Source organism: Hemicordylus capensis, chromosome 5, assembly GCF_027244095.1.
Source record: "Hemicordylus capensis ecotype Gifberg chromosome 5, rHemCap1.1.pri, whole genome shotgun sequence".
Lineage (NCBI taxonomy): Eukaryota > Metazoa > Chordata > Lepidosauria > Squamata > Cordylidae > Hemicordylus > Hemicordylus capensis.
The window spans coordinates 202,440,938-202,462,708 of record NC_069661.1 but is presented as its reverse complement, the minus strand read 5'-3'; the positions used below and the strand labels follow the sequence as shown (position 1 = coordinate 202,462,708).

The 21,771-nt window shown below is 39.7% G+C and overlaps 1 protein-coding gene across 18 annotated transcripts in view; it reads left to right on the top strand.

Annotated features, from left to right (window-relative positions):
• Positions 1-21,771, top strand: part of ATP2B1 (ATPase plasma membrane Ca2+ transporting 1) — a 98,377-nt gene extending 76,606 nt beyond the window's left edge. For 16 of the 18 annotated variants that reach the window (XM_053251476.1, XM_053251462.1, XM_053251468.1 and 13 more), the window contains 15 exons: positions 1,268-1,423; positions 2,145-2,359; positions 2,805-3,047; positions 5,197-5,438; positions 6,784-7,021; positions 7,293-7,472; positions 7,546-7,633; positions 8,005-8,111; positions 14,245-14,436; positions 14,629-14,842; positions 15,006-15,217; positions 15,901-16,008; positions 16,387-16,569; positions 16,879-16,965; positions 18,720-21,771. In XM_053251476.1, the coding sequence (XP_053107451.1) occupies positions 1,268-1,423; positions 2,145-2,359; positions 2,805-3,047; positions 5,197-5,438; positions 6,784-7,021; positions 7,293-7,472; positions 7,546-7,633; positions 8,005-8,111; positions 14,245-14,436; positions 14,629-14,842; positions 15,006-15,217; positions 15,901-16,008; positions 16,387-16,569; positions 16,879-16,965; positions 18,720-19,034 (2,780 nt within the window). In that variant the 3' untranslated portion in view covers positions 19,035-21,771. Of the gene's footprint in view, positions 1-1,267; positions 1,424-2,144; positions 2,360-2,804; positions 3,048-5,196; positions 5,439-6,783; positions 7,022-7,292; positions 7,473-7,545; positions 7,634-8,004; positions 8,112-14,244; positions 14,437-14,628; positions 14,843-15,005; positions 15,218-15,900; positions 16,009-16,386; positions 16,570-16,878; positions 17,049-18,719 lie in introns of all 18 variants that reach the window. The other 2 variants (XM_053251479.1, XM_053251478.1) reach the window with 2 other exon arrangements.

Sequence of the window (21,771 nt, the reverse complement as noted above, 5' to 3'; positions counted from 1 at the left end):
TCAATATGCTGATGATACTCAGCTTTATATCTCCAACCCTGGCCAAACAGGTGATGCCATTCATGTGCTGGCCCAGTGCCTAGAGGCTGTCAGGATCTGGGTGGGCCAAAACAAGTTCATGCTCAATTCCTCCAAGACCAAGTTGCTCTTGTTCAGTCTGTGATCTGGCCAATTGTCATGTGTGAGTTTCTCTTGACGGGGTTGTGCTTCCCTTGAGAAAGACGGTTCATGATCTGGAGGTCCTTCTGGACTCGCAGCTCCTGCTTGAACAGCAGGTGGAGGCCATGGCCAGGGGTGCCTTTGCCCAGCTCTGGCTGGTTCGCCAGTTATGGCTTTTTCTCAGCAGACCCTGGCAACAGTAATTCATGCCTTTGTTACCTCTCGTTTGGATTACTGTAATGCACTCTACCTAGGGTTGCCTTTGAAAAATTCAGAAGCTTAAACTAGTCCAGAATGTAGTGGCCTGCCTCCTCATGGGTAGCCGTAGATTTGATAATGTCACACCTCTTTTACGGTCTCTGCACTGGTTGCCTGTTAACTTCTGGGTCCAGTTCAAAGTGCTTGTTCTCACCTATAAAACCCTTATGGGCTTAGCACTTGTATATCTCCAGGATCGCCTCTCTTGGACAGTTGTACCCCAACCTGTGAAGTCTTGTCAGCTGGCCCTCTTTAATGTCCCAGGCCCTGGTGTAGTGTGTGGTGCCTGGGCCTGTAGGAGGGCTTTCTCTGTGGCACTCCTCTTCTTAGGAATACTCTTCTCCTCACCTTCTCCCCAGATTCGGCCCCCCCTCCCTGGCTGCTTTTAAAGCCCTTTAGATCCATCTGTTTCGCCAGGTGTTTGTTCTTTAATTATTATTATTTTTAATTGTTATTGGTATTGTTGTTCACTGCTTAGAGTCTTCGGAGGAGGTGGTATATAAGAAAAATTTAATAAATAATAAAATATCTGTTTGACCCATTGTGAAGAAAAGGAACCCTTTCCCCCTCTAAAGTGGATAATGTGGATCTTTGTGCAAGATGTACAGAATAAGGGCAGTCACTGGGAGTGAGAATTGTCACTGGTGAATAGACTTGTGGAAGTTTGCTGATGTGATAGGAATTCACTCTGGAAATTTGGCAACAAAATGAACTGGATTTAGGTATCAAATCTGATCAAACTGAATATGAAGCCTTACTCCTATAGATGTAGAATGAATCTCAATGTGTAACTCTTGCATTATTTAGAGTTAGGACATTGTGTTCATATACTTGTGTTCTGTAAACTTAGCAAAAGCTCAAGATGGTGCAGCCATGGAAATGCAACCCCTGAAAAGCGAAGATGGCGGTGATGGAGATGACAAAAAAAGAAACAATATGCCCAAGAAAGAGAAATCAGTCTTGCAAGGGAAACTCACAAAATTAGCAGTTCAGATTGGCAAAGCAGGTATGACTGTGTTTGATTCAACGTGAAGTGAAAAATTGCTTGGCTTTTTGTGACTAGTCACTGCCATGCCAGTCAGAGCAAATGTACATGTAAATGCATACTGTTTACTTGACTAGTTGGAGATATTCTTAAAGTAATGGTTAGTGTGTTACTTCTTTAGTAGGTGCGGTAGTCTTAACTTTGAATTGCAGTAATAGGAGTTGAGGGTTTTTTTGCTCCTGGAAAAATCCTTTGGGGCCTGTAATAGTTGCTTGCCTCTGTTTCAGCACTTGATTGTTTTCTGTTCAAGTTTTCCTTCTGTAGGACTCCCTGTTGCACCTTCCCTTTTTTCCAGCTGCTGCCCTATACCTTGGCCCAAATTTGCCTTGGGATATTGCCCAGTAGATGTTCACAACTGGAACTGTCTTCTCAGTGACTGTCAAGTTACTCCACTCTCCACTCTTTTTAATGCTTTCTTCTATTTAATACTGCTTCTTCCCGCTGCTTCCTAAGAGATGTATAAAGTTCTGTGTTTTCTCCAGTGCTCTTCCTTGATTGCATTAATAGCAGTTGTGCTCCTTGTTTTTAGTAACTGTTTGAGAACTGGGTCAAATAACTGCTTGAGCAAGTGTATAAATTTTACCTAAATTAGATCTTCTATTTAAACTGGAAGTGGGCATTTGAGACTTGTAGAATATATCTTATAACAATGAAATAACTGGTTCTCTTCTCTTGATAAAAGGATTGCTGATGTCCGCAGTCACAGTCATCATACTTGTATTGTACTTTGTAATTGATACCTTCTGGGTCCAGCAACGACCTTGGCTTGCTGAGTGTACACCAATATACATTCAGTATTTTGTGAAGTTCTTCATCATTGGTGTTACTGTCCTGGTTGTGGCAGTTCCAGAGGGCCTTCCACTTGCGGTTACTATTTCACTGGCTTATTCTGTAAAGGTATGTGTAAAAAAACACCAAAAAACAATTTCTGTACACTACACACGATAGGGACTCGATGTTCATAGAAGATCTCCCAAGGAAACTGATGTTCACTGAAATATCTGTTTGAAAAGTCAGTTTAGTGTGGTGTTCTGTATATTTTTGTGTTCAAGTCGTAACGTACAACTTACAAGCTACCACAAAGGTATTCACAAGGCCTTAAATAGAACTTCTTTCTAAACATTAGTAATAAGCTGCTTCCCTTTCAGGTCAGTTATATTAACTCCTACAGAAGATGCATTTTGCTGTTTCCTATTTTTATTCTTTTCCAGTATCTAATTAGACAGTTTAATTTGAGATTTCCAGTATGAGTTTACCCAGGAACCTCAGTTTGGACATGCACAATAGCAAGTACATAAATGTGTTTAATGCTGCTTGGATTGATTTTGTCTGTTCTTTATAGAAAATGATGAAAGATAATAACTTGGTCAGACATCTGGATGCTTGTGAAACAATGGGAAATGCAACAGCCATTTGCTCAGATAAAACAGGAACACTTACAATGAACAGAATGACAGTAGTTCAGGCTTACATAAGTGAAAAACACTATAAAAAAATTCCAGAACCATCAGCTATTCCTGAGAAAACACTGTCATACCTTGTAACTGGAATCTCTGTGAACTCTGCATATACTTCCAAAATCCTGGTGAGTATAGATTTTAACTACAACTGAACTTCAAATACACATGGCACTATGCAGACAGTTAAGCTCTTTTACGTCCCATTGGCTTCAATAGGAGAGTTAAGCTCATGCATAAATCTCTCCTATGGAAAACAGTTGGATTTCAAGGTGGATAGTTTGGATTGTTCTCTGTAGCTGAACTCAGTCCTATAGTAAATCTCTGCATTTACTACACCAGCGTGGTGTAGTGGTTAGAGTGCTGGACTAGGACCGGGGAGACCCGAGTTCAAATCCCCATTCAGCCATGAAACTAGCTGGGTGACTCTGGGCCAGTCACTTCTCTCTCAGCCTAGCCTACTTCACAGGGTTGTTGTGAAAGAGAAACTTAAGTATGAAGTACACCACTCTGGGCTCCTTGGAGGAAGAGTGGGATATAAATGTAGTAGTAGTAGTAATAAAAAAAATCTCTGCATTCTACTGAAATATACACATAAATGAAATTGACTTCCGAATACAAACAGACAAACATCTGCCACACAGTACACCAGATAAAACTGCAGTCGAGAAGAAAGAAAAACAAGTTGAAATAATTGACATAGCAATACCAGGGGATAGCAGAACAGAAGAAAAAGAAATAGAAAACATCACAAAATACAAAGATCTACAAATTGAAATTGAAAGGCTGTGGCAGAAGAAGACCAAAATAATCCCCCGTGCGGCCCTCGCTTGCCCGCGCGGTCTGCGGCTTCCCCCGCGCGCCTCGCTCGCTAGAGTCTGCGGCCACCACTGGTCGCCACGCCAGGCCCGCCAGCGTGGGCCGGCCAATTTTCCTACTCCCCTTCCCCCCAAGCTTTCTGCCTCAGTTCCCTTCCCCCCAATCCTTCTGCTCCAGTTTGCTCCCTTCTCCGTTTCCATCTCTTTCTCTCTCTTTTTCTCTGTCTCATTCGTGCTCCCCCCCCCCATCTCCACTTCTTAGCCTGCTTGTGTTTTCCCTGCTGGCCGTTGCCGCATTCTCCTTTCTCCAGTCCCTGGTGTCGGGCCGCCAAGCGTTCAGCCAGCTCCTTCCTGCAGCCCTCCCTCTAGAGAGGATCTTCTGAAGCGGCCAACTGTTTGTCTCTGCCCAGCCAGGCTCCCCTGCTTTCTCTCCCTTCAGCGTTCCTCTTTCCTTCTGCCCCAGTCTGTTCAGTTCTCCTCTCCACTTGACCGCTTTCCTTCCTTTCTTTTTCTTCCTAAACGGCCACTTCCCTACATGGCCAGCCGCTGCCCAGCCAATCCGCTGAGTTGCCGGGACGCATCCCCACAGAGGCACGTCTACGAGAATTAATATAATTGATGTTAGTTTCTCTAAAAAGGCAAGAACTGTCAGTGGTGTTCTGGGAAGAGTTCCTATATATTTCACTGCTCCCTGAACTGCAAGCTTGCCCAATGTGACTCATCAAACCGAACACCAGCCATGTGTTGTGGCTTGCCAAGTCTCAAACCCCCTCTGCTTTTACAGCCCAAGGCAGGCAGTGAAAACAAGCTTATTGAACCACTGTAGAGCCACCACAGATGCCTGTGTTTTGGCTTGTTGGCTCATATATTAAACCAGCCTACACAGCTGCAAACAAACAGAATTGATACAGTTTAGGTAGACATATTTACAAATGATGTAACAGAAAAATTGTTTTGTCTACCTAAGAGGGGTGAAAGTTTTCTGTAAATGCTGAGACTGATAAGCACATCCCTGCCCTTTCTGTTTTGTTGCGTGCTGAATGGATGTTGTGGTACATTCTAAACTGCTCAGTATTAAAATAGGTCAGATGCATATCTTTCTCATTGTATACCCACAAAACCATAGATTGGACTAAAGTGAACTTATCTTGACTCCTGAAATCACGTAATGGGTGCAATCCTTGAAGCTTGTACTCTGGCTTCAGAAGACACATTGCTAGCATAAAAATATTATTGTGTATTAAAATATCCAGTACGATGTTAACTTCAGTAAAGCGTTCCATGAGCAATTGCACAGTCTTTGCTTTAAGACATCTAATTTTAGCATGTTGAGGAGTTAAGCTTCCATTTTAAAATTCCATTTTAAAATTCTAAGGTGCTACAGACTCATTCTAACAGTGGTTTATTTGCTTGAACTGAAGAAAATTCCTTCTCAGAAAATATATATTCTGTCTTTCAGCCTCCAGAAAAAGAAGGTGGTCTGCCCCGCCATGTTGGTAATAAAACTGAATGTGCCTTGCTGGGACTAGTTCTTGATTTGAAACGAGATTATCAGGATGTTAGAAATGAAATACCGGAAGAGGCACTCTACAAAGTCTACACCTTCAACTCTGTTAGAAAATCTATGAGTACTGTGCTCAAGAATTCTGACGGCAGTTTTCGGATATTCAGCAAGGGTGCCTCTGAGATAGTACTTAAAAAGCAAGTTGATTTTTCTGCTGCTTTATCTTTTTCACATCCTTAAATGTTTAATTAGATTCCTTAAGCAGTACCGTATGTTTCCTGGCATTTAAATCTAATCTGCTCCTGGCCTCAGTTCTTAACTAGCTAATTTAGAAACTTTCCCATAAGGGGTTTGTGCCATCCAAATAACAATCTAATTCTCACTCTGTATTTAGATCAGATGCTTCATTGACTGCTAAACAAACTACATTCTACATTTTCAGTGACGAGAAGATTGTGTGTAACTTGTACTAGTAACTTGTACTAGTTACAAGGAGAGCCAGCATGGTGTAGTGGTTAGAGTGCTGGATTAGGATCGGGGAGACCCGAGTTCGAATCCCCATTCAGCCATTATACTTGCTGGGTGACTCTGGGCCAGTCACTTCTCTCTCAGCCTAACCTACTTCACAGGGTTGTTGTGTGGAGAAACTTAAGTATGTAGTACACCATTCTGGGCTCCTTGGAGGAAGAGCTGTATATAAAATGTAAATAAAATACAATAAAAATAGTTGGTATAAAAGCTCTTACATTGGTGCATTGATCACTGTACATAGGAAGATGCCTTTTGCTGAGTCAGACCGTTGGTCCATTTAGCAAAGCATTGACTTCTCTGACTGGCAGCTGCTCTCTAGGGTTTTAGATGGGAATTACTGCAACAGACTAAAGATAATCTATTTATATTAGATAATATTTCATTTGTCTTGAGCCATTTCTATGATTTAAGTAGTCAAGCCTCCTCTGTTCCAATCCCCCTTTTAAAGTTGCATTATCTTTCTATTGGATTACTATAGCCAAGCCAAATACACCTTTTCATTCTGCTTAAATGCAAAACAGAAGTATGCAGTTGAGTTTTAATGGAAAGTTTGAAAAGGTAGTCAGAAGTCCCATGTATAGCAGTAATCTGTGAACTTGGTTGTAGTGTGTGTGCTCTGAAAATCTTATAGTACAATGACTATAGATGGCTTGCTGGAAAGCTCCTCATAGCATACTAGTTTTGGAAGGGGCCTTGGAGGTCTTCCAGTCCAATCCCCTGCTCACTGTAGGAAATTGTGCCTCTGATAGGGCAAGAAGTTGCCTTATACTGAGTTAGAGCGTTAGTCCATCCAGCTCAGTACTGTCTACACTAACTAGCAGTGGCTCTCCAAGGATTCAGGCAGTAGTCTTTCCTAGTCCTATCTGGAGATGCTGCTCTGAGCCACGGCCTCGTGGGTGTGGATGGATAAGTGCTGAGAGACTTGGGAATGTGTTGGCCTTTGAATGCCTTCAGAGGATATTGGATGCATGTTCTGAATCTTAAGCTCTTTTATGTCTGTCTTATTTTCAGGTGTTTCAAGATACTGAGTGCTAATGGGGAATCAAAAGTTTTCAGACCAAGGGATCGCGATGATATTGTAAAAACTGTGATTGAGCCTATGGCCTCAGAAGGACTCAGAACAATATGTCTGGCATTCAGAGACTTTGCAGCAGGAGAACCTGAGCCAGAATGGGACAATGAAAATGACATTGTCACTGGTCTGACATGCATTGCTGTTGTAGGCATTGAAGATCCTGTGAGGCCAGAGGTAGGGAAAACTCTCTTAATCATATCATATTTAACCCCAACATCAAAATTACATATTTGTTAGGGATACTTGTTATCCTTAACATGAATCTGGACCCAAGAATTGTGTGCTGCTGACGTCTAATTTGAGAGGTCGAAGGACAAAACTTAGTCTTGAGCACTGGAGTTGTGCGGGGAGTGGGGTTTACAGTGAATAAAGAGTGAGCATTTTCTTGTATTGGAGAAACTACGTAGCATAGCTTTTTGCATAAACGGTGTTCTTTCTTAAACAGGTACCAGATGCAATTAAAAAATGCCAACGTGCTGGTATAACTGTACGTATGGTTACTGGGGATAATATCAACACTGCCCGTGCTATTGCTTTAAAGTGCAGCATTTTGCACCCTGGTGAAGACTTCTTATGCATAGAAGGCAAAGAATTCAACAGACGAATACGTAATGAAAAAGGAGAGGTAAGTTTGCTTAATAATCTGCTCTTAGCTTAAATCTTTGCTTATGAAAAACTAATTTTGCTTATCTTTACAGATAGAACAGGAGCGTATAGACAAAATTTGGCCAAAGCTCCGTGTACTTGCAAGGTCTTCCCCAACTGACAAGCATACCTTGGTAAAAGGTAAAAGCATTCTTTTATGTTTTAATACATGTGTGTTATATTTAAACTGGTTTAAACTTCATGATTTTTAGATTGACTCTTAAATTGTTTAAAGTGTCAGTACATCTGAAGCTAAATAAGACCATCCTTGATCTGTAATCCTACTGGACATGGAATAAGGAACAAAATTCCTAATATACAGTAACCAAATGGTGTCTTAACAATTCTCCCAGTTCTTCAGTGATTGAATAAGGTGTTTAGGAGACCATGACTTGAGTAGGAAACCATGACCATACACTGTAATATGCATATTGGGTTTGGACCAAACAGCAAGCAGTTCATAAGAGTTCAGTGCAAGTTTGTGTTAATACAAATTCTTGGTTTCATTTTAGGAATAATAGACAGCACGGTCTCGGAACAGAGGCAAGTTGTAGCAGTGACGGGTGATGGTACCAATGATGGCCCAGCACTAAAAAAAGCAGATGTTGGCTTTGCTATGGTAAGGAGTTGAATATAAAAATAATGGGGGAAAGACATCAAAGTGGTCCTGCTAATACAAACTGCTAGTTCTGGCTATGGATAGCATTGAAAATCTGAGTAAAAACTAGCTTATGCAGAGCAATGCCAAGAGCAGAACTCCTACTGTTTATTTGACTTCTCGTTCATCCCACTCCAAAAAGTGAACTGCATAACTGAAGTGTCTAAGTCAAACTTTAGACTTTATACTTTAGAAAATGTTTTATCTCATCTAAGCCAAATGAATTTTTTTATACATTAGACTGAAGTAGTGACACAATTCTGCAATTTCTCACCTCTAAATCTCCTAAAATCGTTTTAAGAATCTAGGGCTATATTTTGAATGCAAAGAGAGCACATGAAACTGATATGGATGGTGAAAATATTCTGGTAATTTTAACTTTTAAATATGTGGGACTGCTGGAAGACTATGGGGTACTTTCAAAGAAAGCTGTGACAGTCTTACTAAAATTAATGCGACTTAAGTTAATCACAAGTAACTGGTCACATTTATTTCAATGGTGCTTAGTTGTAACTAGCTTGGTTACAACCCCGTGAACAGAAATACAATTACCAATATAGAGCTTTCTGATCGCTATACAGAAAGGATTAGAGGGTGGTCTAGGCAATTCAAGAACCATAGAGTTATAGCTGATGCTTGTGGCCTAAGATTATAAGAAACTTCTTCCTGACCACCTAATTAAGATGTGGTGCATTGTGAAATGCCAATGTAGCTCATGTTAAACTGATACTCCTTTGAAGCATCTATTACTGTGATGAGATTTTGTCTGATCTTTATGGTGATCCAGGATCATTCCCTACACGGGTAATGCACCTGCACAGTAGCCCATGGAAGGATTTCATAGCTCCTCTAAGCACTCTGAAACTCTGCCCTTTGCATGCAGAGTGCCTGTAACTGTTTCTTTTGATGACCTCAGTGTGTGCCTCATCAAAGTTCGCTCTGTTCCTGTGGAAATTCAAAGAAAACATGGACTACTGGAGCTCCCCAGGAGCGCTGGATCCTGGCTATATTCACAGATTTGGTAAATCTTGGGTCCTCTCCATCCTTACCATACAACTATGACAAATTCAGACAGTGGAAGTTAAAAAAAAAATCAAAGCAAACTCTACTCCACAGGGTCATGCTCAGGAGAAAGTACTTACCACTTTATAAAAGGCACCAAATCAGCCTCATATTCCTCAACCCCCCTCCCCCATTAGAAGCTTCACAAGGTCCAACGGGATTCTCAAACTCACCCAAAGTTGCCAGATATCAAGATCCTTCCTCCTTCAAGGGAGGAATCAGCTGTGGTACATAAGGTGTATTCATTGTCTCATTTATCTTCCTTGAGTTCTGATTCAGAAGATGGCTCTGTCCAACCTGAGAATCCTTCAAAAGCTTCACCAGAAGAAAATGTCCTGAACCAACCTTGTAACTCCACAACACTGGAAACCAATTCATACTGTATTCAGGTAGCTGAAATAGCAAGAGTCTTGGGCTTGGAATTAAAATCCCCAGCCCCAGAAGTCGAGGATCCAGTTTATGACTTAATGCCATCTAGCTCTGCTGTGCAATGAGCAGCATTACCAATGTTGCTGGTTCTTGCCAATTACTCCAAATCCGCCTGGGATGAACACTCATCTTCAGCCTCAACATCTAAGCATCATGAGAATGTTTATAGGATAGAAGATGGGGATTGTTCCTTTCACTTCCAAACTTGCTTGTAGTAGACTATGCCTCAAGTAGTAAATCTGGAAGGAAACATTCAGCTCTAGTAGAAAAGGAAGAAAACTGGACTCCATGGGGCACAGGTTCTAATCGGCTTCTTGCCTCTTCATCAAGATTGCTGATTACATGGCCTGTATGGCAAAATATAATTACTCCATATGGGAGAAGTTTAAAGACTACCTCAGCAACGCCTGTGAAACAATGAAATCTAAGTTTAAAGATAAAGCCCTGCTTGATCAGGGACAAGGCCCATATAGTCTAGCATCCTGCTTCACACAGTGGCCCACCAGATGATGCTGGGAAGCCCACAGGCAAGAGCTTTGCTGCTTTGCTCTCCTGCAACTGATATTGAGAGGCATCTTGCCTCTGAGGCTGGAGGTGGTCTCTAGTAGCCATTGATAGACCTGACCTCCATGAATTTATCTAAACCCTTCTTAAAGCCATCCAGGCTGTTGGCTGTCACCACATCTGTGTGGAAAAGTACTTCCTTTTTGTCAGTCACAAACTATCTATCTATCTATCTATCTATCTATCTATCTATCTATCTATCTATCTATTATATTTAGATACCACCCCATACAAAAATGTTTCTGGGAGGTTCACAATATAAAAGCAATTAAAACATTAACATAGTTAAATCAGCGTGGTGTAGTGGTTAGAGTGCTGGACTAGGACCGGAGAGACCCGAGTTCAAATCTCCATTCAGCCATAAAACTAGCTGGGTGACTCTGGGCCAATCACTTCTCTCTCAGCCTAACCTACTTCACAGGGTTGTTGTGAAAGAGAAACTCAAGTATGTAGTACACCGCTCTGGCCTCCTTGGAGGAAGAGCGGGATATAAATGTAAAAATAATAATAAAATAATAATAATTTAAAATACAATAAAAACTCTAAAACTGAGCTTTAAAATTATAAACTAAATGCCTGACTATACAGATATGTTTTTAGGTCCTTCTTAAAAACATTCAGAGAAGGGGGGACTCTAATTTCATTAGGAAGCACATTCCAGAGTCCTGGGGCAACTCTAGAAAAGGCCTGGTTTAGAGTTGCCCCCAGCTGAGCCAGTGGCAACTGCAGATGGACCTCCTCAGATGATTTTAACAGGCATTGAAGTTGTTGAAGAAGGCGCTTTCTTAAACACCAAATCTCTCACATTTCTTGGCAGTCAGCTTCATAGGATGACGCCTGTGTAGTGATCAGGCTTCTCTCCCCATAAAGAGTTAACTGGAAGTGAACCCTGTCTTGACTAACTGGCTGAACTCCAGGCCCAGCCAATCAGCACAGCAGGTGGATGGAACCTAGAGAACTGTTGCCAGGAAGAAGGAAGTTTGTTAGAAGAAGCTAGGCTGGAGGTGCACAGGAGCACATGTGGCCATGGAGGTTGGCTGCAGGAGAATAACTGCAGATCCTTGAAAGACAGGAGAGCAGGAAGCTTGAATTCTCATCAGGAGTTTGGTGATTTCAAAGCAAAGAGCCAGGGCTTTGGCTTCGGGAAGATTAATTTAGAGCAAAGTTTCAGTCAGATTTTGCACTAGAAAGTTATATTTCTTTGGTGTGTGTGCTTTTACATATTCCTGATACTGTTCTATCATTGCTGACCTGTAACGTAATTAAAATAAATACTAGCCTATGCCCACCCTACCTAGGATGTTGCAAAAGACTCTATAAGCATTTTAAGTGTGTACTAAGAGAACTTATTTTTGTAATCCTACTAAGTATTCCTAACTGTATTTAGCTGAGAAAGCCTTAGACGTAAGCAGTCGTTAGAAATTCAATAAAACTGTTGTGTTTTAGTTATTTTCTTTTTACAAGCCTTTCCGAGTTGGTTCTTAACTCAGGAAAGCGGGGAGGGGGGAAGGGGGATTCCTCTGGTGTAAACGCATCCTCAAACGTTCAGAAACTATCAGTTTTCTCACTCTGTGTAGGCTAGCACATGGAAGATGTTCTACTTAATCCAATAGCAAAATAAAGAGAGCTTTCCCTGGGATTCTACTCTAAGCCCAAGGAGGTTCACGCTCCATCGACTAGGGATGTGCACTGAACCGTAGCAGGGAGCAACCGTAACACCTCCAGTGCCGTGCTTGGCTACAATCTTCAAATTGTCAACCAGACATGAAAGAAAAAATAGAAAGCCTCCCATTTGATGGAGACGGCCTTTTCAGCTCCCAAACGGATGATACCATGGAGAAGATGAGAAAATTGACGTACACGGCTAAGGCTCTTGCACCTTCCTATATGCCACAATTTTATTCTCAACAGATCAGGAAGTACGGGAAACAAAAGTTCCAATATAACAAATTTTGTATGGGTGGTTTGAAGAAAGTTGTTAGATAACATCCTTATACCATGCTACTTCTTGGTGAGCTCTCTTAATCACTCATGTTGGGAATGATCCTAGCTCACCATAAAGATCCAGGTTGCTTATCTGTAACAGGTGATCTTTAGGTCCGGGATCATTCACAACACGTACCCAGCCCCCCAACTGCTTGGATGTTATGCCTAGTCACTCACCTTCAACACTTCCAGCGAAGAACAGACCATTCACTCTTGACCAGGAACTGAACTACAGGCACTCTGATGCCCAACATACTCTGCATGTGAAGGGTGGACCTTCAGAGTGCCTAGAGGAGCTAGGAAATTCTTCCTCAGGGCTACTGCACAGGTGCATTAACCATACTGTGAATGATCCCAGATCACCTGTTACAAATATAAGCAACCTATTTTCCTTCCTTTTCCTTGTCACACTGGAATTGACACCGCAACTAAGATAAATGTAGACTATCTCTGTGGAATTTGGTGTTGGCTAGATGACTTACCCGACCCTGAACTTTGCATGCTTTTACATACAGTTTTTCTAAAGAGAATCAGTATTGCTGACACTTAGAAACCTGTATGTCTAAGTTACACTGATGCAGGGGCCATGTGATGGATACCTTGGATACTATTTTCTTTTACTTGTGAAAAACATCATTTTCTAGTAATACTTGAGGAAAATGTCAAACAAAAATAACTGTGGTGTTTGTAGATTGCTGTAATATCCTTTTCCTTAAGAGATATATGCAGGACGTTATCCCCAGATAGACTCCCTGCCTGCCTGTTCTAGAACTGAAGGAATTTGCTTAATATGCATGGAACAGTTCAGGAACTGTATTGATGTGCCATCTAGTGGCTTTGAAGTTTAACTACCTTTAACTTTATCATGATTTAAAATTTGATGCTTTTTGGAACAAAAATGTTTGAAATGTCAAGTTGTCTGTGATAGCTATTCAGACAGAAGATCTTGAATATATTGATAAGGCAAATGAATCTTTAAACATGGTTTTCCATATTTCTATAATGCAGATACACTGGAATAATTTTAACTGGCTTGCATGCTAAGGTTCATCAAGATTTGTAAAGTCTGCAGTCAGTCTCACCAAATTGAATAGAACTTATTCCAGGCTGTATAATTACTATGTCACTTAATACTAGGATCAACAAATCAGTCACCACATTGATAGAAAGCCACTTTAACTGTGGCTTATTGCTGTGATAAGCCTATACAAGAGAACTTCATTATACGCAGATTCTGTATCTGCAGTTTCACATATTTGCAGGTGTCAAATCGATACCCAATTTCAGTATCTGTTGATACTTAAAGGTCAAAACGCATGCATTCACGGTTCCTAGAGGGCCGGAAGTGACTGTTGAGGTCACTTCTGCACTCCATTTTGTCACCAGGAGCCATTTTGTGGCTTTACTTTGAGAAAACATTTTTTGGTGATCTTTTGCAGTTGCTGGGGTGGGGGGGGTGCATTTGGTGGTCTGGGGACATTGCTGGACACAAGGAGACTCTGTGGAGCACACAACAGTAGGGTTTGTTTGGGGTTTTGTGGGGGGTTTTGCAGGAGGGCATTTTTACAATTTGGTACATTCTGGAACCTACTCTGCATTCCCCATAGGAATAATGCCTTGTTACTTGTGGTGGTAGGTGAGTAACGGAATCCCCACAGGTAACGAGGTTCTCCTGTACTCAGAAACATTGACCTACTCTTATTTTTTAAAAAAATGAGAAGGGATATAACATATATGATTCTCTTACTATTGAGAAGGGAACTGGCCCTATCCAGCCCCAGCACAGCATCCGTCCAGTGGCTGTTTCTGGGATCTGCCTTACATTTCTTTTTAGATTGTGAGCCCTTTGTGAACAGTAGACCATCTAATTTATGTATTATTTTTCTATGTATACTTCTTTGAGAATTTTGTTGAAGAGCTGTATATAAATATTTGTAGTGGTAATAAGTCTTGCATAAGCATAATCTTAAGAATTGTCTGGAGTGTGCACACTGTTCAGATTTAACACTAAAGTGATCATGTTGGATACTACTTTTTCTCTTCTTCCTTTTAGGGTATTGCTGGAACAGATGTAGCTAAAGAAGCTTCTGATATTATTCTTACAGATGACAACTTTACAAGCATTGTTAAAGCAGTTATGTGGGGGCGAAATGTGTATGACAGTATCTCAAAATTCCTTCAGTTCCAGCTTACTGTCAATGTAGTAGCAGTAATTGTTGCTTTCACAGGAGCATGTATCACACAAGTAGGTATTTATATACTCTTCAGCTAATGAAATTGAAAATGCACTTCTCAATGCAAATTTTCTCTTTAGAGTAATTACTAAAAGTGTTGAAGTGCAGCACCAAATTTCAGTAGATAAAATATTTAACTGCTGCATAACTTGTTGGCTTCTAGGATATTTATTTATGTATCAGGAAACATATTGTTTTTATAGGATTCTCCACTTAAAGCTGTGCAGATGTTGTGGGTAAATCTCATAATGGACACACTGGCGTCACTGGCTTTGGCAACAGAACCACCTACAGAATCTCTCTTGCTACGAAAACCTTACGGTAGAAACAAACCCCTCATCTCACGTACAATGATGAAGAATATTCTGGGACATGCTGTCTATCAGCTTGTAGTTGTCTTTACACTTCTGTTTGCTGGTAAGAGTTCAGGATTTTCTGCTTAGAAACTCTTTTTTCAGAAGCTGCTATGTTTGCTTAGAAATATCTGTCTTCAAATGCAGCTCTTCAGTATTCTCTTATGGTTATGCGTTACACAGGAATTGAAGTTGCATTGAATACTAAGAATCTCTTCCACACACAGGTGAAACCATCTTTGACATCGATAGTGGAAGGAACGCACCTCTGCATGCTCCTCCTTCAGAGCACTATACTATTGTATTTAATACATTTGTGATGATGCAGCTTTTTAATGAAATAAATGCCCGAAAAATTCATGGTGAAAGGAATGTATTTGAAGGAATTTTCAACAATGTGATCTTCTGTACTATAGTTCTTGGCACATTTGTTGTACAAGTAAGTAGATGACCAGTAACTTTGATACCGAATTTGTGTGTACTCTTGGCTTTTCAGTAATCAGTGTTTACATGCACAAACTAGTGTCGTGATATGACATTCCTGAACAGATCTAGCCTAGTATGTATTGGCCTGTTTCAGATGATCCAGCAAAGCACAATTTTATGCTCATTCATAAACAAACTGGTTTGAACTGTACATTGACACTTGCTGACATTCTTAGAAATGTATTGGAAATTGAAGATGTAATTGTTAGATGCTTGCCTTTGCACACTACTCAAGTGTATTTGCAGATCCACCATTAACTTGCTTAACATTTTATTGGGGGATACAGCTTAATCCAGATGTACTTTTCAACTTGCAATGTGTTGTGATTACAAGAATGCATTTAACACAGTTCTGTGAGCACTTGCCTCCATGTGCTGAAACTTGGTATTTCAAGATCCTTGCTAGTCTGGGTAAATTAACAAGCACTAACTTCTAAAACTAGCTCTTAAGCTCCTAGTTGACTGTCTTTTGGAGACATGTCAGCTTCTCACTCTGGTGTAAGAGGGGTTCAAAGATATCCTGCAAAAACTACTTTAAGGGAAAGGATGAAATCTATTGGTTAATTTGGAACAAGACAACTAAATTGCAGATTATTCAAAGTAGCCAACAATTACTCTCATGACTTCTCTTAACAGATAGTTATTGTGCAGTTTGGTGGAAAACCTTTCAGTTGTTCAGAGCTTACAGTAGAACAGTGGCTGTGGTCAATTTTTCTAGGAATGGGAACACTTCTTTGGGGCCAGGTAAGTAATATTTTTGTGCAATTGCTGGCATTCATGTTCCAAAGATGTATTTGTTGCATTCTGAGTGACTTCCACCATAAGCAACTTAAGCCATGCCATTTTGTTTACCATGTTTCCTGTCATTGCAAGTCATGAATTACTGTGATGCCTTCATTGCATCAGATTTATGCTAGAATTTTGTTAGACTAGCTAGCTATAGCTAACCTTAACCCCACACCTCCAATTTCACCATATGCTGTGCTGCTTCCTTAAAGGGAAGATTTTAAGGCAAATTTTGATCTGTAGTGATCATTTAGGAAATATTTGATTTCCCAGATGCAGCTTGTGTAATACTTTTGCTTTCGATAAACCTATTAACTTCCCCCCTTACTATTGCAGTTGATATCAACAATTCCAACCAGCCAATTGAAATTCCTAAAGGAAGCTGGCCATGGAACACAAAAGGAGGAGATTCCAGAAGAGGAATTGGCAGAAGATGCAGAGGAAATTGATCATGCTGAAAGGGAACTACGGCGTGGTCAGATCTTGTGGTTTAGGGGCCTAAACAGGATACAAACTCAGGTATGGTCTTGGAAAAGGTAGGAGACAATGAGGGTTAAGAGATTATAAATCTTCCCATTGCTCTTGATATCTGTTTGGGTGGTAGTTGTAAACGTGTGACTGAACTTCTCTCTACACTGGGAAATGAATGGCTCTTTAATCCCTCAAGCGCTTTCTTTACTTCATCTCTGAATGCACCTCTTGCCTCTTTACCTGCTCTATAAAAGTGCCTTTTTTTCTTTACTTGTGTGTTTATAGATGGGATGCTCCTTTCTCTTGTTCTCTCTCTCTCTTGCTGAGCAAGCTGTCACAATCTCTGATTCCTTGCAGATGGATGTAGTGAATGCTTTCCAGAGTGGAACTTCCATTCAGGGGGCTCTAAGGCGGCAACCTTCCATCGCCAGCCAGCATCATGATGTAACAAATATTTCTACCCCTACACATGTAGTGTTTTCCTCTACTACTACTACTACTACTACTACTGCTTCTACTACTGTGGGGTGTGAGTGTGTGTTCCTAAGTGCATGAAATTAACATTTCCTAATCCACATACCTAACGTTCCTCATTTTCTCCTTCAGTCCTTAAATTCATCATTGAGATTTTTCATAATTTTTTCTTGTAAAATGGGAGTCCTCAAACCCCTTTTTTCCTTAGAGGGTTACAACACAGGTGGGGCATTTACAATGAAAGCTGTGAGCCTGCACATATTGTGCCTTCATTCTTGCACAGTAAACCTTTTGAAAAATTCATATACAACTGGCATAAATATTTGAGTATATGCCTTCAAGTGTAAATATTTTCAAGAAGATATACAGTATAATTTAGTTAAGCATTTTTCAAAGTTGGTCCCAAATAAGTGGGTTACTTTCAGATACTAACTGCTGAAAAATAGCAAGCTTATATGTAACTTCAGTGCAGTTTGGGTATTGACCATATTGAAAGTAACAATTGCAATTTTCAAACCAATCCATCAGCTGGATTTTACTTTGGCCTAAAATTGTAATGGCAGTAAAATACTTAAGATGTTTTCGTATGCACAAAGTTTGCATGGGTTGGGTTACTTGTCGAGTTGAAACTAAACTACTTTATTGTATTTATATACTGCCTGACATTTGCATCCCTAGGGCAGTCTTTAAGCTGTTACTCTGAGTCATGAAACACTTTTTCATGCAAGTAGAGACTTTTTTTTTTTCTAGATTCTTTCAGCAATAGTACGATAACTACTTGGAATAGTATCAGTTTGCTGATCTGAAATATCACAAGCAAATTTAAAAAGTTAATAGCTGTTGAAAACATTAATTTCATTTTTACAAACTCAGTTGTACAGATTTTTAATTCTAGATACATTATGTAAATAGCCTCTCTCATTTTGTAGAAGAAAAATGGCAGACCGCAATATACAGAATCTCAAAGGTGTGTTCTGCTTTCAGTTGGTGTTCAGAAAGCCACACTGCAAGATTAAAAATCTGTCTGCAATCCTGAATAAACTGTTCTGTTTTGTCCTTGGCATATATGTGTGTGACTGAAGTGTGTATTACTTCAGTGTATGGGAAGAGAATAGCAAATTACTGCAATTTACAGGCAGTGCTTTATTTTGTATGTCTTGATTCTGCAAATATGGTACAAATTATTATGAAAGTGTTTTGTGTGGTATGTATACTCAAATATTTACAGTTGTAGAGCTATCTTTTTTTCATGATACTAGGGAAAAGGTCAATTTTGATACTACTTGCAAGGGGCGAGGGCGGTTTAGTTGGGAAAATCTTAATTCCCAGATTTGGGGGAAGAAATTAATTCAATATATGCTCCTAACTTCCAAAATTACCATTCCTTGGTGTCCCAAAATTCTAACACTTTACTGAACATGTTAGATTGGAAAGAAGACGTTTCAGATTGGCTTCATTTTTAGAATACTTGCACACAGCTTTAGTTCAGTTTTGTAGGGTTTTGCATTTTTTACACAACACATAATGTGTTTATTCCTCATGTAGCCTGGCAGTGCTCTACTTAAATGCTCCACATTTTTTTTACAGTTTATTGCAAGTTCCACTGCATTACATACAAATTCAGTTCACTCATGTCTAACTGTTTGTGGATTCAAACTCATAAAACCGTATTCTACTAACACAAAATCTGCTGCATGCTAACATGATGCTTTTTGCACTTACAGATCCGAGTGGTGAATGCGTTTCGTAGCTCCTTATACGAAGGATTAGAAAAACCTGAGACACGAAGTTCAATCCACAATTTTATGACTCATCCGGAGTTTAGAATAGAAGATTCTGAGACTCATATTCCCCTTATTGATGATACTGATGCTGAAGATGATGCTCCAACAAAACGCAACTCAACTCCTCTTCCACCCTCTCCCAACAAAAATAACAATGCGGTTGACAGTGGAATTCATCTTACAACAGACTTGAACAAGTCTGCTACCTCTTCATCCCCAGGGAGCCCACTACATAGTTTGGAAACATCACTCTGATTGTAAGCTGAATGTTGACACATTAGCTGCATTGTAAAGAAACAAATGGAAACTGGGTCTTCTCACTCATGGTGATGGGCAAGATGGTATTCTTGTCTTGGACTTCAACAAGAAGATACACTTGTACGAATGTAGATTTATTTTTTTAAAGAAGCTTTCTGCCAGACTTGAGGGTGCTTTTGTGGGGGGGGGGGGAGTAATAATGAACTCTGACAGATAAACAGTAACTTGGCATAAGTGACCTGTGGATCATCAGCTGTACTTCAGAATGGCCCTTGAGAGTGCGTTAGAGCTTTAGTTTCTTGTTCCTTTTTGAGAAGAGCGCTGGGAAGGGCAAGGGAGCCCTGGATCACTGAATTGATGCTTTAATTTCTGCTGTTGGCTGTTAATAATTTGGATTATTTATGTTTATAAATGATACAGATCTGTTTACAAGGTTTGTAGATACTTTTTGTTCCTGTTCATAGATGGGAAGCTTCCTTTATAAATGATGCAGAAAAAAAATAGTCCATCAAATACTGCTGTATTTTCAGGAAAGGGTGTTTCTATTGAAACTGTACTAAATTTTTGCCTGCAATTTACCTTGTTAAATATTGTAGATAAAATTGCTACTACTAATAGCCAAATAGGTAACACTAATGCTTTGTAAAAAAAAAAGAAAAGAAACAAAAACCATGAGCAGTGGTGTTCTAATGAAGTTATGGCCTCTGTCCTAATTAGTTTCTTAAACATTTACTACTTAATGGTTTTGAAACAACTGTTAAATTTTTAAAAATTGAGAAACTTACTGAATAACTTCTGTTCAGAATTTAGTAGAGGATTGTTTAATGCAGGACAATGTGATGGAACTTGCTTGAAATACTTTTGTTATCTCAGGCAAAATGGATTAAATCAATACATCATAACTTCAGTCCTTTTTGTTTTTGTTTAAACACAGTAGCTTAGTGCTGTCTTGGTGAACTGTGAGTGGAGCTGTTTATTTTTCTGAACTTTAGAATCCGTTCAGCATGAGGGCTTCTGGCATTTGGAAAGTTGAGTAGGTAGCATACATGCTTTTTTGTTTTGAAATTCATTTGTGTAAAAATAAATCAGTCCTTTTTTTTTTAAATGCAGCAATGGTTTTTGGAGGATTCAACAAATCCTTTACAAATATTACCAGTTTAAAATTATTGAATTAGATGTTGATGTATCCTTGATTTTGTATGGATGATCGTGGAAGTAATTCTTAAAATATTCACTATTCTCATTGGTGAAACAAATAAGACCTGGAAATGAATCAGACTGGAAGCTTTCTCAAGGCTAAAACTTGATATTGATGGCAAAAGGTGTTCTATAGGTTACTCTTGGCTACTTAAACAAAATCATAGTTTGGAAATGTAGTTGGATGGTAAACCTTGACAGTCCTTGTAAGCAGTCTTCTGGGGCCAAATACTGTCGTCAAGAAGCTAAATATTGACATGTGAGTCACTGCAAACTGGATTTTTGGAAAGCAACATTTTGTTATACTCCACTCCTCTATTGCTTTTCTGCCTCTAACCTCTACTCCCAAGGGTCCTGGATACTCTCTTCTTTTGCCAGTGAAGCCAAACAAGGAATAAGAATACTGAAGAAAATAAGTAGCTCAGATAAGTAGTCTGAAGTACTGCCAAGTGGGGAAGTGATGCAGTTTTCTTAGCAGCTTCTTGTGTTCTGAGCTATGGCTGAAGGCACCTATTCACTCTCTGGAATGACCTGTTGTCCAATAAAATCCTTTTGTGAGAGTTGTGCCTTGCATGCCAGGTTCCCTTACAAGAATCTCAGCTGTGAAGATTAGCATTGACTTGTCCCACTTGAGAAATCAATAGTTGGGGGAAGCAGAGGAAAATGGTAGGAATGCATCATATGTGAAGATGCAGAATTAAAATATCAAGTAATATGGCCACCTGTGGGCTTGAGTCACCTGGAGTTAATGCCCAAAGGGATTGTCACAGTTTACTTTGAATTGATCCTAATAAATTTCCAAGTAAAATATTCAGGACTAGTGTTCAAACAATTTTTCACTGGGCAATACCTATCCACCCTTAAGCCTTGATGCATTGCATCCCACTGTCAACCACCCTCCAAAGTTTCATGGATGGTTGCCCCAGTCCCATCTGGAAAGCTCACTCCTTCTAGTCACATCATATTTGAATTATTATGTAACAATTATTCCAGAGGCAGATTCTTATAATGGAAGACAAATATATGTTGGGAATAGGATAAGACTCTTATTAGCAGGAAGAGTATGTTTGCAATGTCTATAACAGAGTGGAATTTAACTGTTGAAACTATCCAGCTAAGTGAGAGTCAATGTAATAGTATGTTACCTTTTTACCTTCATATTTGAACACAAACCTGTTTTTTTTCCCCTTCTGTCTTAATGGTAGTCATGGCTACAATCTAATGTCAAAATCTACTGTGACTTCTACATTTCAGACCTGTGGAGGAAACTTAAATGTAGACTTTGTACACAAATTATCCTCTTTGATCCTGTTGACCAGCAGTACATTGAGTCTTAATAGCAGGTGTAAGTGAAATCTAAAATCAGGAATACTTGTTCTTAATTTTACTACTGTGAAAGCAAAATACCATAACATCATGTTAGTTACCAAAACATTACCGCTTTTCAATTGCTGAGCCCCACATTGCTTTTCTGGTTGTAAGGCTTGCTTACCTTGCTCAATGTAACTTAAATAAATAAATGTGCTGTTTATCTGTC